Here is a 16,722-nt window from a genome sequence, read left to right as displayed (position 1 = left end):
AGGTTTTTAGGCCTTTCCTAAATGCCATGATGGAAGGGGCTGTTCTCAGTTGCAGGGGGAGGGCATTCCAAGCTCTCGCTGCTCTAACAGAAATGGATTGTCCACCAAGCCTACTATATTTGAACTTTGGTAAAGTCATTTGATGAAGATTGCTTGATCTTAGAGGGCGGTTGGGGGCATAAAGGGAAAATCTTTTTTTCAAATAGGTAGGGCCTGTTAGGTGGAGTGCACGGTATTTTGCAGTCGCCTTTGAGCTGAACTCCCCCTGAAGTCCTATGCCTTGCTGTGCTTCTTCAGTCGGTGATGCGCGCCACCAATCTGTGTTGTTTACGTTCATTCTCATTTGCGCCAATGCAGTCGTGGTGTTCCTCAGGATCTGCTGTGCTCCAGCAGGCTGATGTTTTTTTCTGCAGTGTCTCCAGTGCTCCTCCAGTCTCCACTGTACTCCTTCAGTCTGAGTTATGCTTCGACCACCTGTGTCATACTCTTGTAGTCTCTGCTATCCCCCTGCATATTTCCTATGCCCCTATTGTCTGCTTTGCTGCAGCAGTCTGTGCTGGTTTCCATCAGTCTGTGTTGCGCCACTCCAGTCTCGGCTGGACTCTGCAGTCTGGGCCAAGGTACTGCCTTTTCTGTGATGTATCCAGAAGTCTGTGCAGTACCCCTGCTTACTGTGCCACGTTGCACAGGCTATATTGTTGCTGTAGCAGTCTCTGTGGAGTGCCAGCACTCTGTGCTATCATCCCACAGTCTGTGCTGTGCTCATGAAATGTGTGCTCCTGCACTCTGTGATGTGCTTGAGCAGTCTGTGTGTGGTCCTCCAGTTTATTCTGTGCTCTTGCAGTCTGGGGTCCCACGGTAGGCACTGTGCCCCTGGTTCTCTGCTGTGCTCCATCCGAGATGTGCTTTGAACCAGCAGTTTCTGCTGTTCTTCACCACTTTGCTGCGCTCCTTCGCTCTCCTCTTTGGAAGCATTCTTTAAGCAGATTAACCCGACTGCTGCTAACTAAATGTCAAACTGGTGTAAAGAGGCATACCAAGCAGCTACAATTGCCTCTGAAATTTAAAATGTGAACGTGATTTGCATATCGAAGTCACCAAAGGCCATATTAGCTATGTTAACGCGCATACCCTCATGATGGATGCCGCGCATTATTTGAGCAATTGGACATAAATATGCACAGTACAATATTAGGATACAATGTGCCTGAGCAGGCATGTAGGTGTCTGCATTCATGAATTCATGCTATTGCCCTGCCACAATTCCCCCTCGCAAGCCATGTTAAAGCAGGAGCAATGTCATCCTCTCTCAAGGTATGCTTTCAAAACCACTGTGAACTTCATAATAGATCAGCAAACGCGAGCCCTGTGTCTGGCATGCAACGAGCTTTCTCCCTGCAGGACAAAGAAATTCGCTTTTTGCATGACCATTCACCATGTCTTACATGGCTGACCATTATGGAGGTGACTGTTGAAAGTGGGGTTTCAACAGTCACATTTCTGTGGATGCATAAACTGCACCATTCTGCATTTCAAAGAACGAAGAGTGGTGCTCAGCAATATTCGTACCCATTTGCGAAATTGTAAGATTTAGGGCCTCATGTAGGAAGCCAAATACCGGTCGGTAACGGCCGATTTTCGGTAATTATACCGTTACCGACCGGTATTTTGGCTTTTGAGATGTAGGGGGAGAATTTCATGATTCGGTATTTATGAAGTGGTAAATGCCAGCCCACCTACATAAGGCCCTTAGAGAGGTTTATGGAATAGAAGATCATTGTAATAGTTTCCTCCTGGAATCTAACCCAATGCTAGGCAAAGTGCAGAAATGCCTGCAAACTTTTAAAGTCAACTTGTTTGGGATGTTTGGGCTGTTTCTAAGCCAATGCCATCCTCATCTCAGACGAGTGGTAAAAGGGACCATTGAGAAGGCTAGTCCTACCAGAATGTAACAGAGTGATAGGAGAGGCAGATAGGTAGATCCTTATGGATTGCTTGGCAACCAGGATTACTGAAGCAAGTTGCACATGCTATGTGGAGAGGGTGAGAGTTAAAGCAAGGAATGGAAATTAAAAAATTTCAAGCGTTTGAATAATAAAATGTTTATTCTTCAGCACCGGGGAGTGGCCCTACAAGCGTTTTCTATTTTCTTTAGTGTGCAGGGGTTTTGCGGTAGATGGCTGGTTGCAAGTTCAGCTAACAAAACATACAGCAAATGTAGTACTAATTGTTTTTCTAGTATACCATTAACTTCACAAGATGCATTAACCCTATTTTCGAAGGAATGGGATCTAGCTGTAAAGGTGCTTTCTTGTAATGAAGATGCATGCATTCTGATGCCATCAGCAGCAGCTAATATTTCCCTCTAAAATTTGAAAATATAAAGGAAAGATTTTGTTCGGTATGGGTGTGATTCTTAGCCTGTCTACCATTTTATACCTGAAAATGTACTTGCAAAATCAACAAGCACTGTAAAATCCAATAGGTCTGGCTTCCACTTTTATTGTTTTAAGGCAAATATAGGCCGCATAATAAAATGAAAAGATATTTACTCGTTTTTTTTTATATAACACACTTTTCACTTGTCCAGTTGTCCATTCGAAGAGTCAGACAGGAGTACTTCAGGTCTTCTAATGAATTCCTGGACTAAGCCAGAAGTGTTAGAAGAGGAATTCCCACCTGCAGCCAAATGTTTATTAATCTAGCAAACAGCCAGCACACACTGGCACCTCAAATGTGATCCTTTCACCCTCCTGGCATGCCCCCTGACCTCCCTATCATTCGTCCAATTAATTCCCTTGCCCTGTCTTCCCCATCGCCATCAGGTCCTACATTAAATAGCAATGAATGATAAGACGCAGGTCTTAGAGATCACGGCCAGCCGCCGCCATTTTAAACAAAACTATAAAGGTGCGAGTCAAAGAGAGTTCCTCCTGGCAGCTCATTACTCATACTTGAGACTCGTGAAAACAAAGGGCGAAAGGCCCCTTTAGTATTTTCAAACAGGTGCCATTAACGGCAGGGGCTGAGAGAATGTGAGCCATGAGTGAAACATGCGCTCTGGTTAGTTTTAGACCTGCGCCTCATCAGGCAGTGAGTGATGAGCAGATAAGTGCCGGCCAGAGAAGGAACACCTGTGGCGGGCCCGCCGCAGCTTTATACGCGGCATGGTCATTCATCAGCTTTATGAGGGAGAACATATGTAGAACATTCCAGATCATCGACAATTATTTTTTACTAGCGCGAGGAGATGATTACACATTCGTTGAAATACAACACATTTGAAATTAAAAAATGCGTTCCCTGTGGTGTGTTTTTTCCTTCGTGTGAACGGCGATACCTGGTAGATCGGCAACACCGTACATCCCTTACATGCACTACGAATTCCCAGTCTTTGCAGATCTTGGGTGGCATGAGAGAGACAGGCTGTGTACACTCTAGACATAACGACAGAGATTAGGCGGAAAATGCATGCCATATATCACACGTGTAATAGAAGGTGGGCACAGGAGACAGAAATCCAGCTTTTGAAGCGTCATCTCTTCCAATTTCTAACTACCTATAGTAGTTTCAGTTTTGTGCACGACCACCCACAAACATATTTATGTGAGATTTAATGTGTTTATGCCCCAACTTCCGGTTCATAACTGCCCGTCATTGCAACATATGGATCACCCGGGCACTCAAGAGGGAAGAACAGAAAAATATGTTTAAAAAACTCAAAATATATAACATTAAAAAAAATGACGTCATTCTAACTTCTGAAGTCTGCCCCGGAACCATTTCAAGAAGTCACAATTCTGACATCACTAGAAAAAAAGCTGTTACAGCACACCCATTAATATGTTTGACAATCCAAATACAGTATTGGACAGGTAATAAACCAGTTCTTAATACAAATATACTTCTTTGACAAGTATTGATAACGACAGTCCAATGAGACAAAAGGTGTGCAAAACATGCAAATAGTCGAAAGGCGTCTCCAGGAGGTAATTCATTCACTTTTTATTGTTTTTTCAAAGATTCCCAGCACACGATTTTGTCGACACGTGTTTTGTCTTATACTTATAATTTTTCAAGCCACTTAAGGAATATTGGTATGATCCGGTATGGATGCTTTCAAGAAAAACGTCCGTTTGCGCACTCTGAAGCAAGGAAATCATGTATCAAAGCCAACAATCCTGTAAAATATCTTATAAGTATCAGTCAAAAACACTTGCGTTGTAAGGACCTTATGTATCGTCTATCTATAAACACCACATCGCAATAGCCGTTGTTACACGTGGGCAGCACAACCCTGGTAAGTTTGCGACCCTTCTGAAAACTGACCCTTCTGGAAACTGGTCTCTGTAGAATTCGGGGGGGGTAGGCCGCATGCAAGCGATCGCGCAATGACTAGGCACTGACACTGGTGTAAGGGTAGGGCCAAAGACCACGAGCGGTCTTGCGCCCGTTTATTTATGTAAGCCTGGCTTACATCTTTTTTGGCTCAAAGGACTTACCAAATCTGGGAGAACAACGCCCGCTCCTCCGAAATTCCCCTCCAATGTGGCGTGCCTCAGGGCTCCTCCCTGAGCCCCACTTTATTTAATATCTATATGTCCACATTGGAGGAGGTTATCATTCCATTCGGAGTGAGTGTCGTCAGTTACGCTGACGACACACAATTGGTTGTGTCACTATCCCACCCCAAACAACAACCAGCAGATCTATTTAATTGTCTTGCGCAGGTCCACCACTGGATGAACACTTCTGCCCTAAAATTAAATGGATCAAAAACGGAGGTTCTGCTCCTGGGCCCAAAAGGACTTACACTGCCCCCGAACATTTGGCCAGCATGTTTGGGCCCTCCTCCAGAACCCAGAGAGGAAGTAAAGAGCCTGGGAGTGTGGCTCGACACCGACCTCTCGTTCAATGTGCAGGCAAAGAAAGTGGCTGGGACCTGCTTTGGTCTCTTGAAGTCATTGAGGAAAGTCCTACCCATCCTACCCCCCAACTCCCAAAAGTTGCTTATTCAAGGCCTAATAATCTCGAGGCTTGATTATAGCAACGCGATATACCTGGGCGCCCCGGAGATGACTCTGAATAAACTGCAAAGAATTCAGAATACCGCGGCCCGTATCCTCACGAATACTCCTGCCAGAGTGTCGGCCAAACCGGCCTTAAAATTCCTCCACTGGCTCCCTATAAGAGAGCGGGTCAAATTTAAGGCCCTGTGTCTGGCCTACAAACTACGACGAAATCAAGGCCCCCCTGCTCTCAAGAAATTCATCGCCCCTTATAAATCCTCAAGACCTCTCCGTTCCGACACCGAAAACCTCATTGTTGCCCCCAAATTTAAGAGAGCCCGATCGGGAGGAAGGCGTTTCTCAGTCCAGACTGCACGACTTTGGAACACCCTCCCCCGAGTCCTGCGTCTCGAACCTCAATACCTCCGGTTTAGGAAACTGCTTAAAACCCACCTTTTCCCACAGTGAATCATTCCTGGCCCTTATCTCGTTCCTTTGTTCCGCCCTCCCTGTCCTCTTTCTTGCCCCTCCTTTCTTTTTCCCCTCCCTTGGTCCACTGCACTCAGGAGATAGGATTTTTTTTTAGCGCTGGGATACCTTCGGGTGACTACGCGCTCTACAAAAATAAATAATAATAATAATAATAATAATTTATCCCTTCGGGCATGCCCGCCCTACGGGTGCGTGAATGCGTATGTTGCGTGTCCGCACGGGCCGGATGGCTCCGTCACCACATCCCTCCAATCTTTCAGACAGAGAGCCCCCCTCTGCTATGGAACTGTCCGGCTCTCTTGCGCACACCACGCAAAGTCTCTCAGTCTCTGGCTCGGGGCCGGATTCGGCCGGAGGCCATACTTCTGGCTCCGGGGAACTTCACCTCGTCCAGTCCCACGGGCTTCTCCCACAGGGGATGCCCCTGCATTCTCTGGGGACCCGTTCGCCCCGTCGCTTCGCACCTCGGCGCCAGGTTGTTGGGGCGGTTCCCGCTGCGGGCTCCTCTGTGCTCCGGGGGAGCTACTGCCTCCGCTTACCCCCCAGTCCTCCTCCTCCTGCGAGTCTGCCTCTCGAGGGGCCGTGGGGACTTGCTTGAACCAGGATGTGTTTCTGGTAACCACTCGTGCTCCGCGCCGGACCGACACCATGGTGCCCTGCACCTTGACAACCTCCCACACCTCCGGCTCAAACTGGGTGCGAAACTTCCAGTTCGGATAGCGATCTTTCATGATGACCTGGTCTCCCACCTGGAGATTCCTCACCCTGGCTCTCCGCGCTCGACTGGCGTTTTCATTGGAAGTCCGCCTCCTAGTCTGAGCCGCGTCTTGGTCCAATGGCAGAGGCCGCCACGACTGACTCACCGGGATGTTGTCCCTGGGGGCCTTTCGGAACAGGAGGTGGGCAGGTGCGCACCGAGTGGTGCAGTGGGGTGTCCGCCGATACGCGCTGAGGAATTGTGACAGGCACTGTTCCGCATCTTCTCCTTGGTCTACTCCGATCTTCAGCGACCGATTCATCGTGCGCATGAACCGTTCCACCTCTCTGTTAGCCTGGGGCCACTGCGGGGTGATCTTGCGGTGTCGGACTCCTCGAGCTGCCAGGTATTCGTGGAACTCCCTGCCCTGAAAGGGCGGCCCGTTGTCAGATCGAACTTCCTCGGGCAGACCCATCATGGCGAACGTGCGGTCCAGCGCTGCTTTCACCTGGCTAAATGCTGTGGAGGGTACCACCTCCACCACCGGGAACTTCGAGTGCGAGTCCATTAGCACTAACGTGTGTCGCCCATCTGGGAAGGATCCGAAGTCTACACACAGCTTGGACCAAGGTTCCTGGCACGGGTCTTCTGTGATCACCGGATGCGGTGCCGGCTCACCCCCAGTGATGTTACACGAGTGGCAGTTGCGTATGACCTCCTCTACCATGGCATCCATCCCCGGAAACCACACCTTGCTCCGCAACCTGGCCTTGGTCTTGGAGACGCCTTGATGTCCTTGGTGAGCTAGGCGAACCACCTCACCTTGGAGACTTCGCGGGACCACGAGCGAGGTTCCCCTCAGGACCACTCCCTGTGGCCCTTCGCTGAGCTCACTCTGCACTTTCCACATCTGCTGTCGGAAAGTCCTTTCTTCTTCTGTGAGGGCCTGCACCCCATCTAGGAAATTCCTCCAGTTCCTGTTCATCAGCGTCTGCTTGACTTTGATGAGGCATTCGTCCCTCTCCGTGGCTCTGCCAACGTCCTCCAGCGTGAGTGCCACCGGGCATGCCGCTAGTGATACCATCCGGACAAACTCTTCCGTGCAGTCCTCCTCCGACGGGTCCGGACCCGACCGGGACGGGCCCGGGTGCCTCGACAGGAAATCGGCAGGGTTGTTGGCCCCAGGGCGGAATACTACTTCGAACTTGTATGCTTGCAGCTGGACCGCCCACCTCTCAATCCTCGGCAGGCCCAGTCGGGCGGTGCCAGCGAAGTGCGGGACGAGAGGCTTGTGGTCAGTGACCACCCGGAAGTCGTGGCCATACAAATAGAGGTGGAAATGCTGGCAGGCCCACTTGATGGCCAGCGCCTCTCGTTCTATCTGCGCATACCGCATTTCTGTGGCGGTCAGGGCTCTGCTGGCATACGCGGTGGGGACCCATTCTCGCGCTTCCGTCTCCTGCATCAGGACGGCACCCAGCCCTACGGGGCTGGCATCCACCACCACCTCCGTTCGTCGGTGCGGTCTGAAATATGACATGACCTTGTCGTCAATGAGCGCGTCCTTGACCGCCTGGAACGCGAGATCCTCCTTTGCCGCCCAGGTCCAGGGTTGACCACTTTTGGTGAGGAGGCGGAGGGGTTCCGACAAGGAAGCGAGATTGGGAATGAACCGCCCGCAATAGGTCGCCATCCCCAGAAAGCTCCTGACCTCGGTGGCAGATGTGGGCCTCGGGGCTGCTCGGATCGCCTCCGCCTTCTTTGGATCGACTCTCAGCCCTTCCCTCGAGAAGACGTAGCCGAAGAACTCGACCGACTCCTGGTAGAAAGAGCACTTAGATTCGTGCAGAGTTAGGCCATTGTCCGCCAGCCGCTGCAGTGTGTCTCGCAGGTGCCTGTGGTGTTCTTCCAGAGTTTTCGAGAATACGAGGATATCATCGCTCAAGTTTAACACCCCTTGTAGACCGGAGAGGGTTTCGCGTATGGCATTCTGGAACACCTCCGCGGCTGACGAGACCCCGAAACTCAGCCTTTTATACCGCCGTAAGCCAACGTGAGTGGAAAACGTGGTGATATTGTGACTGTCTGGATGAAGCTCTAGCTGATGGTATCCGGCATTGAGGTCTAGTTTCGTGAACCACTGGGCGCCGTTGAGGTCGGCCACAATGTCGTCCATAGTGGGCGTGAGGTGTCTTTCACGCTTCACAGCTTTGTTCGGGAGGCGCATATCGACACACAAGCGGATGGCCCCTGGCTGTTTGGGTTTGGGGGCCACAACAAGGGGGGACACCCACGGGGTGGGGCCTGACACTTTTTCAATCACCGCCAGGTCCTCCAATTTCCGCAACTCTTCCTCCACTTGTGGTCGCAGGTGGAATGGTATCCTCCGATGCCGGAGCGCCGTGGGCCGGACCGTGGGGTCCACGTGTAGCTTGAACTGCTTCCCGCGCAGGCATCCGAGCCCGCGGAACAGCATGGGGAAGTCCTTCAGCATGTCCCTGGCATGCAGGTCGTGCACCTGATTCGCGAAGAACACCAACGCCAGGTCTTCGGCAGTGTGGCAGCTGAGCAGGGTGCCTCGTTTCCCTTCCGCCACGTGGAACGTCGTGGCCAGCTTCCTCCCGTCGCTGACGACTTCAACTTCAATCACTCCTCGCAGGGACAGCGGCTTGTCGCTGTCATACGTGTATATTTGGGCTTTGGAGGGTCGTAGGGGTGGTCGCGGTGACAGCCTCTCGTATTGACTGCTGTCCATCACGTTCACTGATGCCCCGGTATCGATGAGGGCGCTCACCGGAGACCCGGCCACTGTGATGTCGCACATGGGCGGCGGCCTGCGCCTCGTGCCTTCTCTGCCGACAAACGAGACGAAGAACACCTCGTCGTCCTCCGCCCCTCCATCGAACTCAGGCTGCGTGTTGTCGCCCTGTGCGGGGGAATCTTCCACCGTCATTTGACGCACGCTCGCTGTTGCACCTCGCGTGCCCCCATGTTGCTTCGCCCTCTCCCGCTCCGACAGACCTTGGCAAAGTGGTTTTCCCTTCCACACTTCAAACAGGTCTGGCCTCTCGCTAAGCACCTTCCCCCTGGCGGGTTATTCAGGCCGCAGTTGCCACAGGTATTCTTCTGGGGAGCCCTCGTGGCTCCACGTGACTGAGCGGGTCGTCTCTGGAGTGCATCCACCCTTTCCTCCTTAATCGCGGGTGCTTTCTGGGCCGCTGCCGGCCGGTTGAGGGCCGCTTCCATCGCGTCCGCCCGCGCATTGGAGAGCTTGTGTGATCGGCCTAGGATCAAGATCTCGTCGAGGGTGATGCCCGGCTGCCGTAGGATGAGTCGCCGCAGTGGGACCGACCAGCATCCCTGAATGAGCTGCGCCCTGATTTCTGCTCTCTGGTCCGGTAGCGTGCACGATAGCGAGAGTTTTCGGAGGCGGGCGTAGAAGCTGTCGATGGTCTCCGTTTCTTCTTGTCGCGCCTGACGGAGCTTGAACCATTCAAAGTCGGGGTTGGTCTGTGGATCGAAGTGACGATTGAGGGCCCTTACTGCGCCTGCGTAGTCATTGGCGTTCCCTCGGTCTGGCAGGGTCTCGAAGAGGTCATACAGCTCTTCGCCCCCATAGCACATGAGGAGCGACCTCTTGACGGTTTCATCCGTTTCCCGCACCCCCACAAAGTAGTGTTCCAGCCGTCCAATCCACGAGCGCCATCGCACTGCCGCCGTGGAGGGGTCCGAAAGCTCGCTAAATGGAGCGAGCGGGGCTGCCGTGCCGTGTCCTGGTGGGGCGGGCGCTGGCTGCGCGGCCCGTTGTGGTGGCGGTTGCTGCATGCCCCCTCCGCTGGTGCTGGGAGTGGTCATGTTTGCTGTGCCCCTCTCTCAATATACGCGCTTCAGGCGTCGTCTCCGCAGGCCTGCTTCCTGTTTCCGTGGTCTGGGTCTCTGGGCGAGACCCCTGCAGATCCCCTCCCTTGCGTGGGACAACTGCCTGCGGCTGGCTGGCGCTGCGCGGGACCTCAGGCGAGACCACTTCCGGCTGCTTCCCTGGTGTGGTGTAACTGCCTCCAACTGGCTGGCGCTGCGCGCGGGCGATACCACTGGCAGTTCTCCTCTTCTTGCGCGTGTGCTGAGCCTTCCTGCCAGGCGCCGGTGATGTCACCCCCGACCTCCCCTCTTCAGCGCATGGAGCAAGGGGTAGGAGCCTGATCAGGCAGTCGGCAACGGGGGACTCCCACCCCACCTGGATGCAGCACGGGCTCGCGAGGGCCGATGCTCCCCTCCGGAGCGAGCTTACCGGCTGTGGGCGGGGCCACGACCTTCCTCCCGGGTGCCTGGAGCGTCCTCTCCGCCTGGTCGACCTGCGCGAGGACGCGCGCGCCGTCCGCCACTCCGTGCTGCTGACACGGACTCCGGGGCTGCCTCGACAGATCGCACCACCACAAGGCAGGGGTGCAGCAAGGCGCGGGTCAACACCGCCTTGTCGCCAATGTAGAATTCGGGGGGGGCAGGCCGCATGCAAGCGATCGCGCAATGACTAGGCACTGACACTGGTGTAAGGGTAGGGCCAAAGACCACGAGCGGTCTTGCGGCCGTTTATTTATCCCTTCGGGCGTGCCCGCCCTCCGGGTGCGTGAATGCGTATGTTGCGTGTCCTAACGGGCCAGATGGCTCCGTCACCACAGTCTCCACACGCAAAGACGCGTGACTGCTCGCCCACTTGCATCAATGGCTATTACGATGTGGTGTTTATAGATGGACGATACGATACATAAGGTCCTCACAACGCAAGTGTTTTTGACTGATACTTACAAGATAATTTATAGGATTGTTGGCTTCGATACATGATTTCCTTGCTTTAGAGTGCGCAAACGGACGTTTTTCTTGAAAGCAATCTTTGAAAAAACAATAAAAAGTGAATGAATTACCTCCTGGAGACGTCTTTCGACTATTTGCATGTTTTGCATATCCCTTGTCTCATTGGATTGTCCTTCTCAATACCTGTCAAAGAAGTATATTTGTATTAAGAACTGGTTTATTACCAGTCCAATACTGTATTTGGATTGTCAAACATATTAATAGGTGTGCTGTAACAGCTTTTTTCTAGTGTATTTGCATGCATGTTAGTTTCTAATGTGCTATTAGCACCTCTAGGTAGTGGGTGTATTAAGCTACTTTAGCACCCCTGTCTAATTATAGCGACGTAATTGTTCACACTTATTATTGTCAGTTACAAACGCATAGCCTATATTGATGTGCGGTTCTTTCCCTCATAGGGATCACTACTACCTATCATTTTTTGTACATAATTCTGACATCGTTTAAATCAATTTATAGTTACAAAATAGATTTTTTCAGAACTCACAACGCCAGAATATTTAAACAGCACAGCATATTAAATCGTGATAAAACAACATTTCTAAACAATCAAAAATAATCTCAAATCCAACCAACCGACGTTAGGAAATATCAAGAAAGCCTGCAATAAATAGGAATATTTCTAATCAGCATAATTTTAATATTGCGAAGTTAATGCATCAGAAAAGTTATGTTTATCTGTCCTTTGTTTTAATTCTCCCAAAAAATATAAATATATATCTTGTGTTTTTTGCTTCCCGTTAGCACGGCTGTGGCAACTTTGTGCGTGTGATCCAGAGTTACAACCGGACACACCTGTATATTTGCGGAAGTGGTGCTTTCAGCCCTGTATGTACTTACGTGAACAGAGGACGCCGGTCTGAAGTAAGTGTTTCAGTTACTTTTGTGTGTCATTGATTGCGTATGTCATTGAAATCCTATGAAATATTAAGTCTTACTTTTACTGCTGGTCGGTATTTACAATTTCATACCAATATTTTCCATACCATTTGTTTCTACACAGTAATAGATTACAATATAGTTAGACCTGTAATGTATTTATTTATGTTTTTATTAATTGATTGCTCGAGAGTTTTATATAGCTGTGTATGTCATCTCTGCTCTACTTAACAGTGCTGTTCTAAGGCACCCAATGTAAAACAAGAGGAATCTCCATTTGCTGCGTTTAATTCAGAAGCGCAAAATATTCATTATTGTGAAGAAATTAGTTCTGTAGACATTACCCTCAAAATGTCATCGTACATGGCATTGTGAAGGAATAACACAGGACACGATATATAGGATGTGTATGTCAGATGAAGTAAATTAGGATGGGCGATCATAGAGCCCTTTTTTTACTGTCCATCACTGCCAGGCAAACCCAGGCAGTGAGGGACAGTAAAAAATAAATAGTTCCCCATTCACCATGGGAGATGACTCCCTTAGCGATGGGGGCATTATCTTATGTATTTTTAAAAAGAAAATCCTGTTTCAGCTGCCGTGACTGTGGTTCCTGGCAATGCTATTTAAATGACCGCTAGCTTGACGGTCGTATATAAATCTGGTGGGTGGTCCCTTCACTAGGGCAACAAGGTAATTTTTTCACCCTGGTAGAACAACGGGCCATCTTCCGGAATATAAATCGGTCCCATATTCAAATTTTTGGAGCTTGAATTCTTCCAGCCGGGCAAGGCTGGAAGCTGAGCTGAAGGGAGCTCTACTAGGCCGGTTACCTTCTCTGCAAGATCCTGTTGAGTCGGATTTACTGCTAAGGAGAAGCTCCAAGCAGGAAAAACCTGAAACTTTATCCCAGTGGCAACACCTCCCGTCGATTGGCCTGGCAGGTTTGAGGAGGTCCTCCAGGTGTCTTTTGACCAAAAGGTTTCTAAGTCCTAGATTTGCATGGGAGGTAGAAGAAGTCTAGTCATACACAGCCAGTGGTTCCAGGGCCTTAAGAACAGCACTTGGGGGTCAGGAATCATTCTTGCAGAGGCCACAGTAGGGTCCGGGGCAGGTCTAGCTGGACATTAGTTAGGCAATTATAGGAAAGGCTTCCTTTAGCTTGAGAAGGAGGGCAGCCTTGTGAGACTTTTTCACTTCTTTGTCCTGGGTACAGGAGAGAGGAAGTCCAGTCCTTCAGGGCTCTTGTCACGTTTTAGACAGCAGGTTCAGTCCTCTTCTGATCTTCCTCAGCTCCACTAGTGTTCTGCCAAGGGTGATGCGGGTGCCACATTTATGCCTGGCACAAGCTTGTGGGTGGAGGGTGACTCCTGACTCCTCCCTAACCAATGAGGTAAGCATTCCCAGTGGTTAGCCTACCCACTTTTGCAGTATTTCCTGTGTGTCACTCTGGAAACAATCCCACAATGCCCCTCTTCCCTAAATCCAAGATGGTGCATCCACTTCAAAAGTGTAGCGGGGGAAATGAGCAACCCCTCCTCCTTGGTCACTTCAAATCACTTCTGGGGACAGCTTCCTCCACAATGAGATTGGAGCCTGCCTGTCTCGGGGACCAGAAAAGGGTACTCTAGGTGTCATATGGCATTTGCCTGTTACTGGAGAGGTTCCTTTGAAGTGAGTAAAGTTCCTGAATGAGGGGTGGGATGTTTGATTGTTCTCTGGCAGTGAGATGTGGTGTGGAGAGGATGGTGGGGACATTGCTGCTGAGCATCCTGTGATTCTGGGCAAATCACTTAATCTCCCCGTGCCTAACAAAAATGAATGTGTCCTCATGTAACGCACCTGGTGCTATGTAAAGCACTCTGATACCTGATACCTTTGGGTCAAGTTCGCACTATATAAAACTTCGTAAAATAAATAAAAAAATAAATGATAAAGGTGGCGAAGGGTTGAGCATTGGAATGGGGCAAGGGGGTACCCTCTGGCTGTGCTGTAGCGGGGCCCTGTGACTACAGAGTGGTAATCTATAGTGGACACCATAACAATGGTTACGTTGAACATACTTGGCCTCTACACATTTGTTAAGCGGTATAGGGCACATACATTTCTCAAACAACCTAATATCCGCATTGCGTTCCTGAAGGAATCATAACTAAGGGACGACGAAAAACCAAAACTGCGAGGATGTGGAGGGGACAACTTTACCCCTCCACATACTCAAGCAGTGTGAGAGGTGTGGCCATTTGGATAACCCAAGGGGTCCAGTTTCAGATGACCTATTGCAGGGATATCCACATGCTAAATATTTACAAACCAAATGCAGATGACAGGAAGTTTTAGGCCAGAGTCCGAATCCTATTGCTACCCTAAATAGGTATGCCCATACTGTGGGTGGGAGACTTTAATTATATCTTGGATGGCCAAAACGACAGATATATCAGATATCTATCAAAGCTGGGTACAGAACCATTGATGAGAGCTGAGTTTCAGGATGCTTCGGCACACCTTGACTGTGTAGAGATCTGGAGACCCCAGCACCCAGACCTGAGGGAGTATTCTTGTCACTTGATAGTCCATAACAAATACAGCAGACTAGATAGGTTCCTGGTGATGAGGTTTTGGCGCAGAAGGTAGGGAAGAGATGCTACCTGGTGCGCTATCTCTCAGACCTTTTCCTGTTATTGTATTGTATAAGAGGTGGATCTGGGGGAGGAAGAGAAACCATTGGAGGTGCTACAACATGAAGCCCGGAAGCGTGGAGGTGATGACCCCAAGATGGTGGCTGCTAGGCAAGCACTGCAAGGTACCTGGGACCTCTAGACAACTTCACGAGGCGGGAGTGTTGACTGCGCTTTCACCACAAAGGTGACCGACCAGGATGACTGCTGGCCTGGCTGCTGAAAATGAAGCACCCCCAAATATTGAGCCTTAAAACCCCAGAGGGTGGGATGGTGTGTACACAAGCAACTACTAATGCCTTGCTTCATGAGCATCTGGTGACTCACCATGGGGACTCCACCCCTGTAAATCTGTTGGGTGTTGAAGAGTTTCTCAACCAGGTGGAGGTGCCCAGATTAACGGGAGAACAGTGTAAGCGACTGAAAGCTGAAATACAGAGGGATGAATTGGAGGAGGTACTGGGGAACATGCTGAGGTGCAGAGCCCCGGCACTTGATGGTCTACTGGTGGAGTGGTAGCAGCAACAAAAGGCACAACTAATGTCCAGACTCCTTGAGACTCTTCAGGAGGGATACCGCATGGGTGCTCCTTCCCAGTCAATATGGAAGGCGCTGATCGCGATCCTTCCAAAACCAGACACGGGCTCGACGACCAGGGGCCATATCGACCATTGTCAATGATAAATGTTGACATCAAGATCTTCTCAAAGGCCCAGGCTATTAAGCTGCAAGGTGTGATAAGGCAATTGGGGCCTGATGTACAACCATTTTTGCATGCGCAAACAGGTTTGCGTACCTGTTTGCGCATGCAAAAACAGCATGAGGAATGTGCAAGCTCTATTTTGCGACTCGCAGTTTTTTGCGACTTGCAAAATAGGATTTTGCGACTCGCTATTAGGAAGGGGCGTTCCCTTCCTAATAGCGAACACAACCCTTTGTAACAATGTTTTGTGTCCGCAATTACGGGCGCAAAACACTCGCAAATGATCACCCTCTTGAAGAGGGTGGTAATGGGGTCACAAAAGGGAAGGGGTCCCCACGGGACCCCTTCTCCTTTGCAAATGCAGGGGGAAACATTTTTTTAAGGGCAGGCACTGGTCTCAGGGATCACTACCTGCCCTTAAAAAATGAAACGAAAACGTTTAATTTTTTTCTTTAGAAATGCATCCCATTTTCCTTTAAGGGAAACGGGCTGCATTTTTTTTTAAAAACTGCTTTATTTAAAAGCAGTCCTAGACATGATTTTAAAGAAAGAAAAAAGCTCAGAAGTTAAGCATCAATACATCAAGCCAAACCCAACCAAGATACCTATTTCCTCAACTATGTTTAAATCAAAACTATCAGCTCTAGACGGAATGGCCAAATTCTTAGGACTGCAGATGCAATCGAATATTTAACATATGACTTCGTATGAAAATAAAGGGCATATTTCTGTAGAGGCAATTGTTATAGAGTGATCATATTCCCAAGTAGCCTCCCTACTGTCAGGGGCTTCCTTTGTTTTAGTCTCTCAGTTTTTCAATCCATGCAGGAAGAGTTCAAAGGATGGATCTAGAATCTGTCTCTTTACGATTTGGAGAGAGAGCATAGATTGACACAGCTGAAATGTTTATCATGCCTGATAAAACAGATTCCAGTTCACATTCTGAGAGAAGTTTTTATCTTAAAGTTGATTGTGAATAGTACGATTTTTCTTAATGAAGAAGGTAGCACTGACACTAAACACAGGTGATCCGACAAGTAGAAGAGGTTTGAATATGATGTTTACATTTTTCTGTAAGCACATATTGCATGTAGAACCCCTCTTACCCTTTTATATGTACTCCTATTGCCGCAAAAGTCAACAACATTGTAACTTTATCAGGTTTTCAAACATATTCTCTTTTCACCTTCCTTGAAATGCCCCTTCTTCTTCAGCTGCCTGTTCCATGTCAGTTTAATTCCAGTCCAGACACATTGAGTTGTGAGGAAACGCCCTAAACATAACACAACTTAACATTACATAATATAACATAACACAAGCTAACGTAAAGCACCATGGCATAATGCTGGCCAAGAAAATGCAGTGCAGCACAAAATAACATAACCAATGTATGTC

At 49.6% G+C, this 16,722-nt stretch overlaps 1 protein-coding gene across 2 annotated transcripts in view; it reads left to right on the top strand.

Annotated features, from left to right (window-relative positions):
• The window catches only part of SEMA3C (semaphorin 3C), a 590,590-nt gene that overhangs the window by 298,792 nt on the left and 275,076 nt on the right, over window positions 1-16,722 (top strand). For both annotated transcript variants that reach the window (XM_085652883.1, XM_085652882.1), the window contains one exon: window positions 11,812-11,931. In XM_085652883.1, coding sequence (XP_085509009.1) covers window positions 11,812-11,931 — 120 coding nt within the window. The remainder of the gene's footprint in view (window positions 1-11,811; window positions 11,932-16,722) is intronic.

This window comes from Triturus cristatus, chromosome 4_1, assembly GCF_964204655.1.
Source record: "Triturus cristatus chromosome 4_1, aTriCri1.1, whole genome shotgun sequence".
Taxonomy (NCBI): Eukaryota; Metazoa; Chordata; class Amphibia; order Caudata; family Salamandridae; genus Triturus; species Triturus cristatus.
The sequence above is the reverse complement of the archived record's forward strand: the minus strand, read 5'-3'. Positions and strand labels throughout refer to the sequence as shown.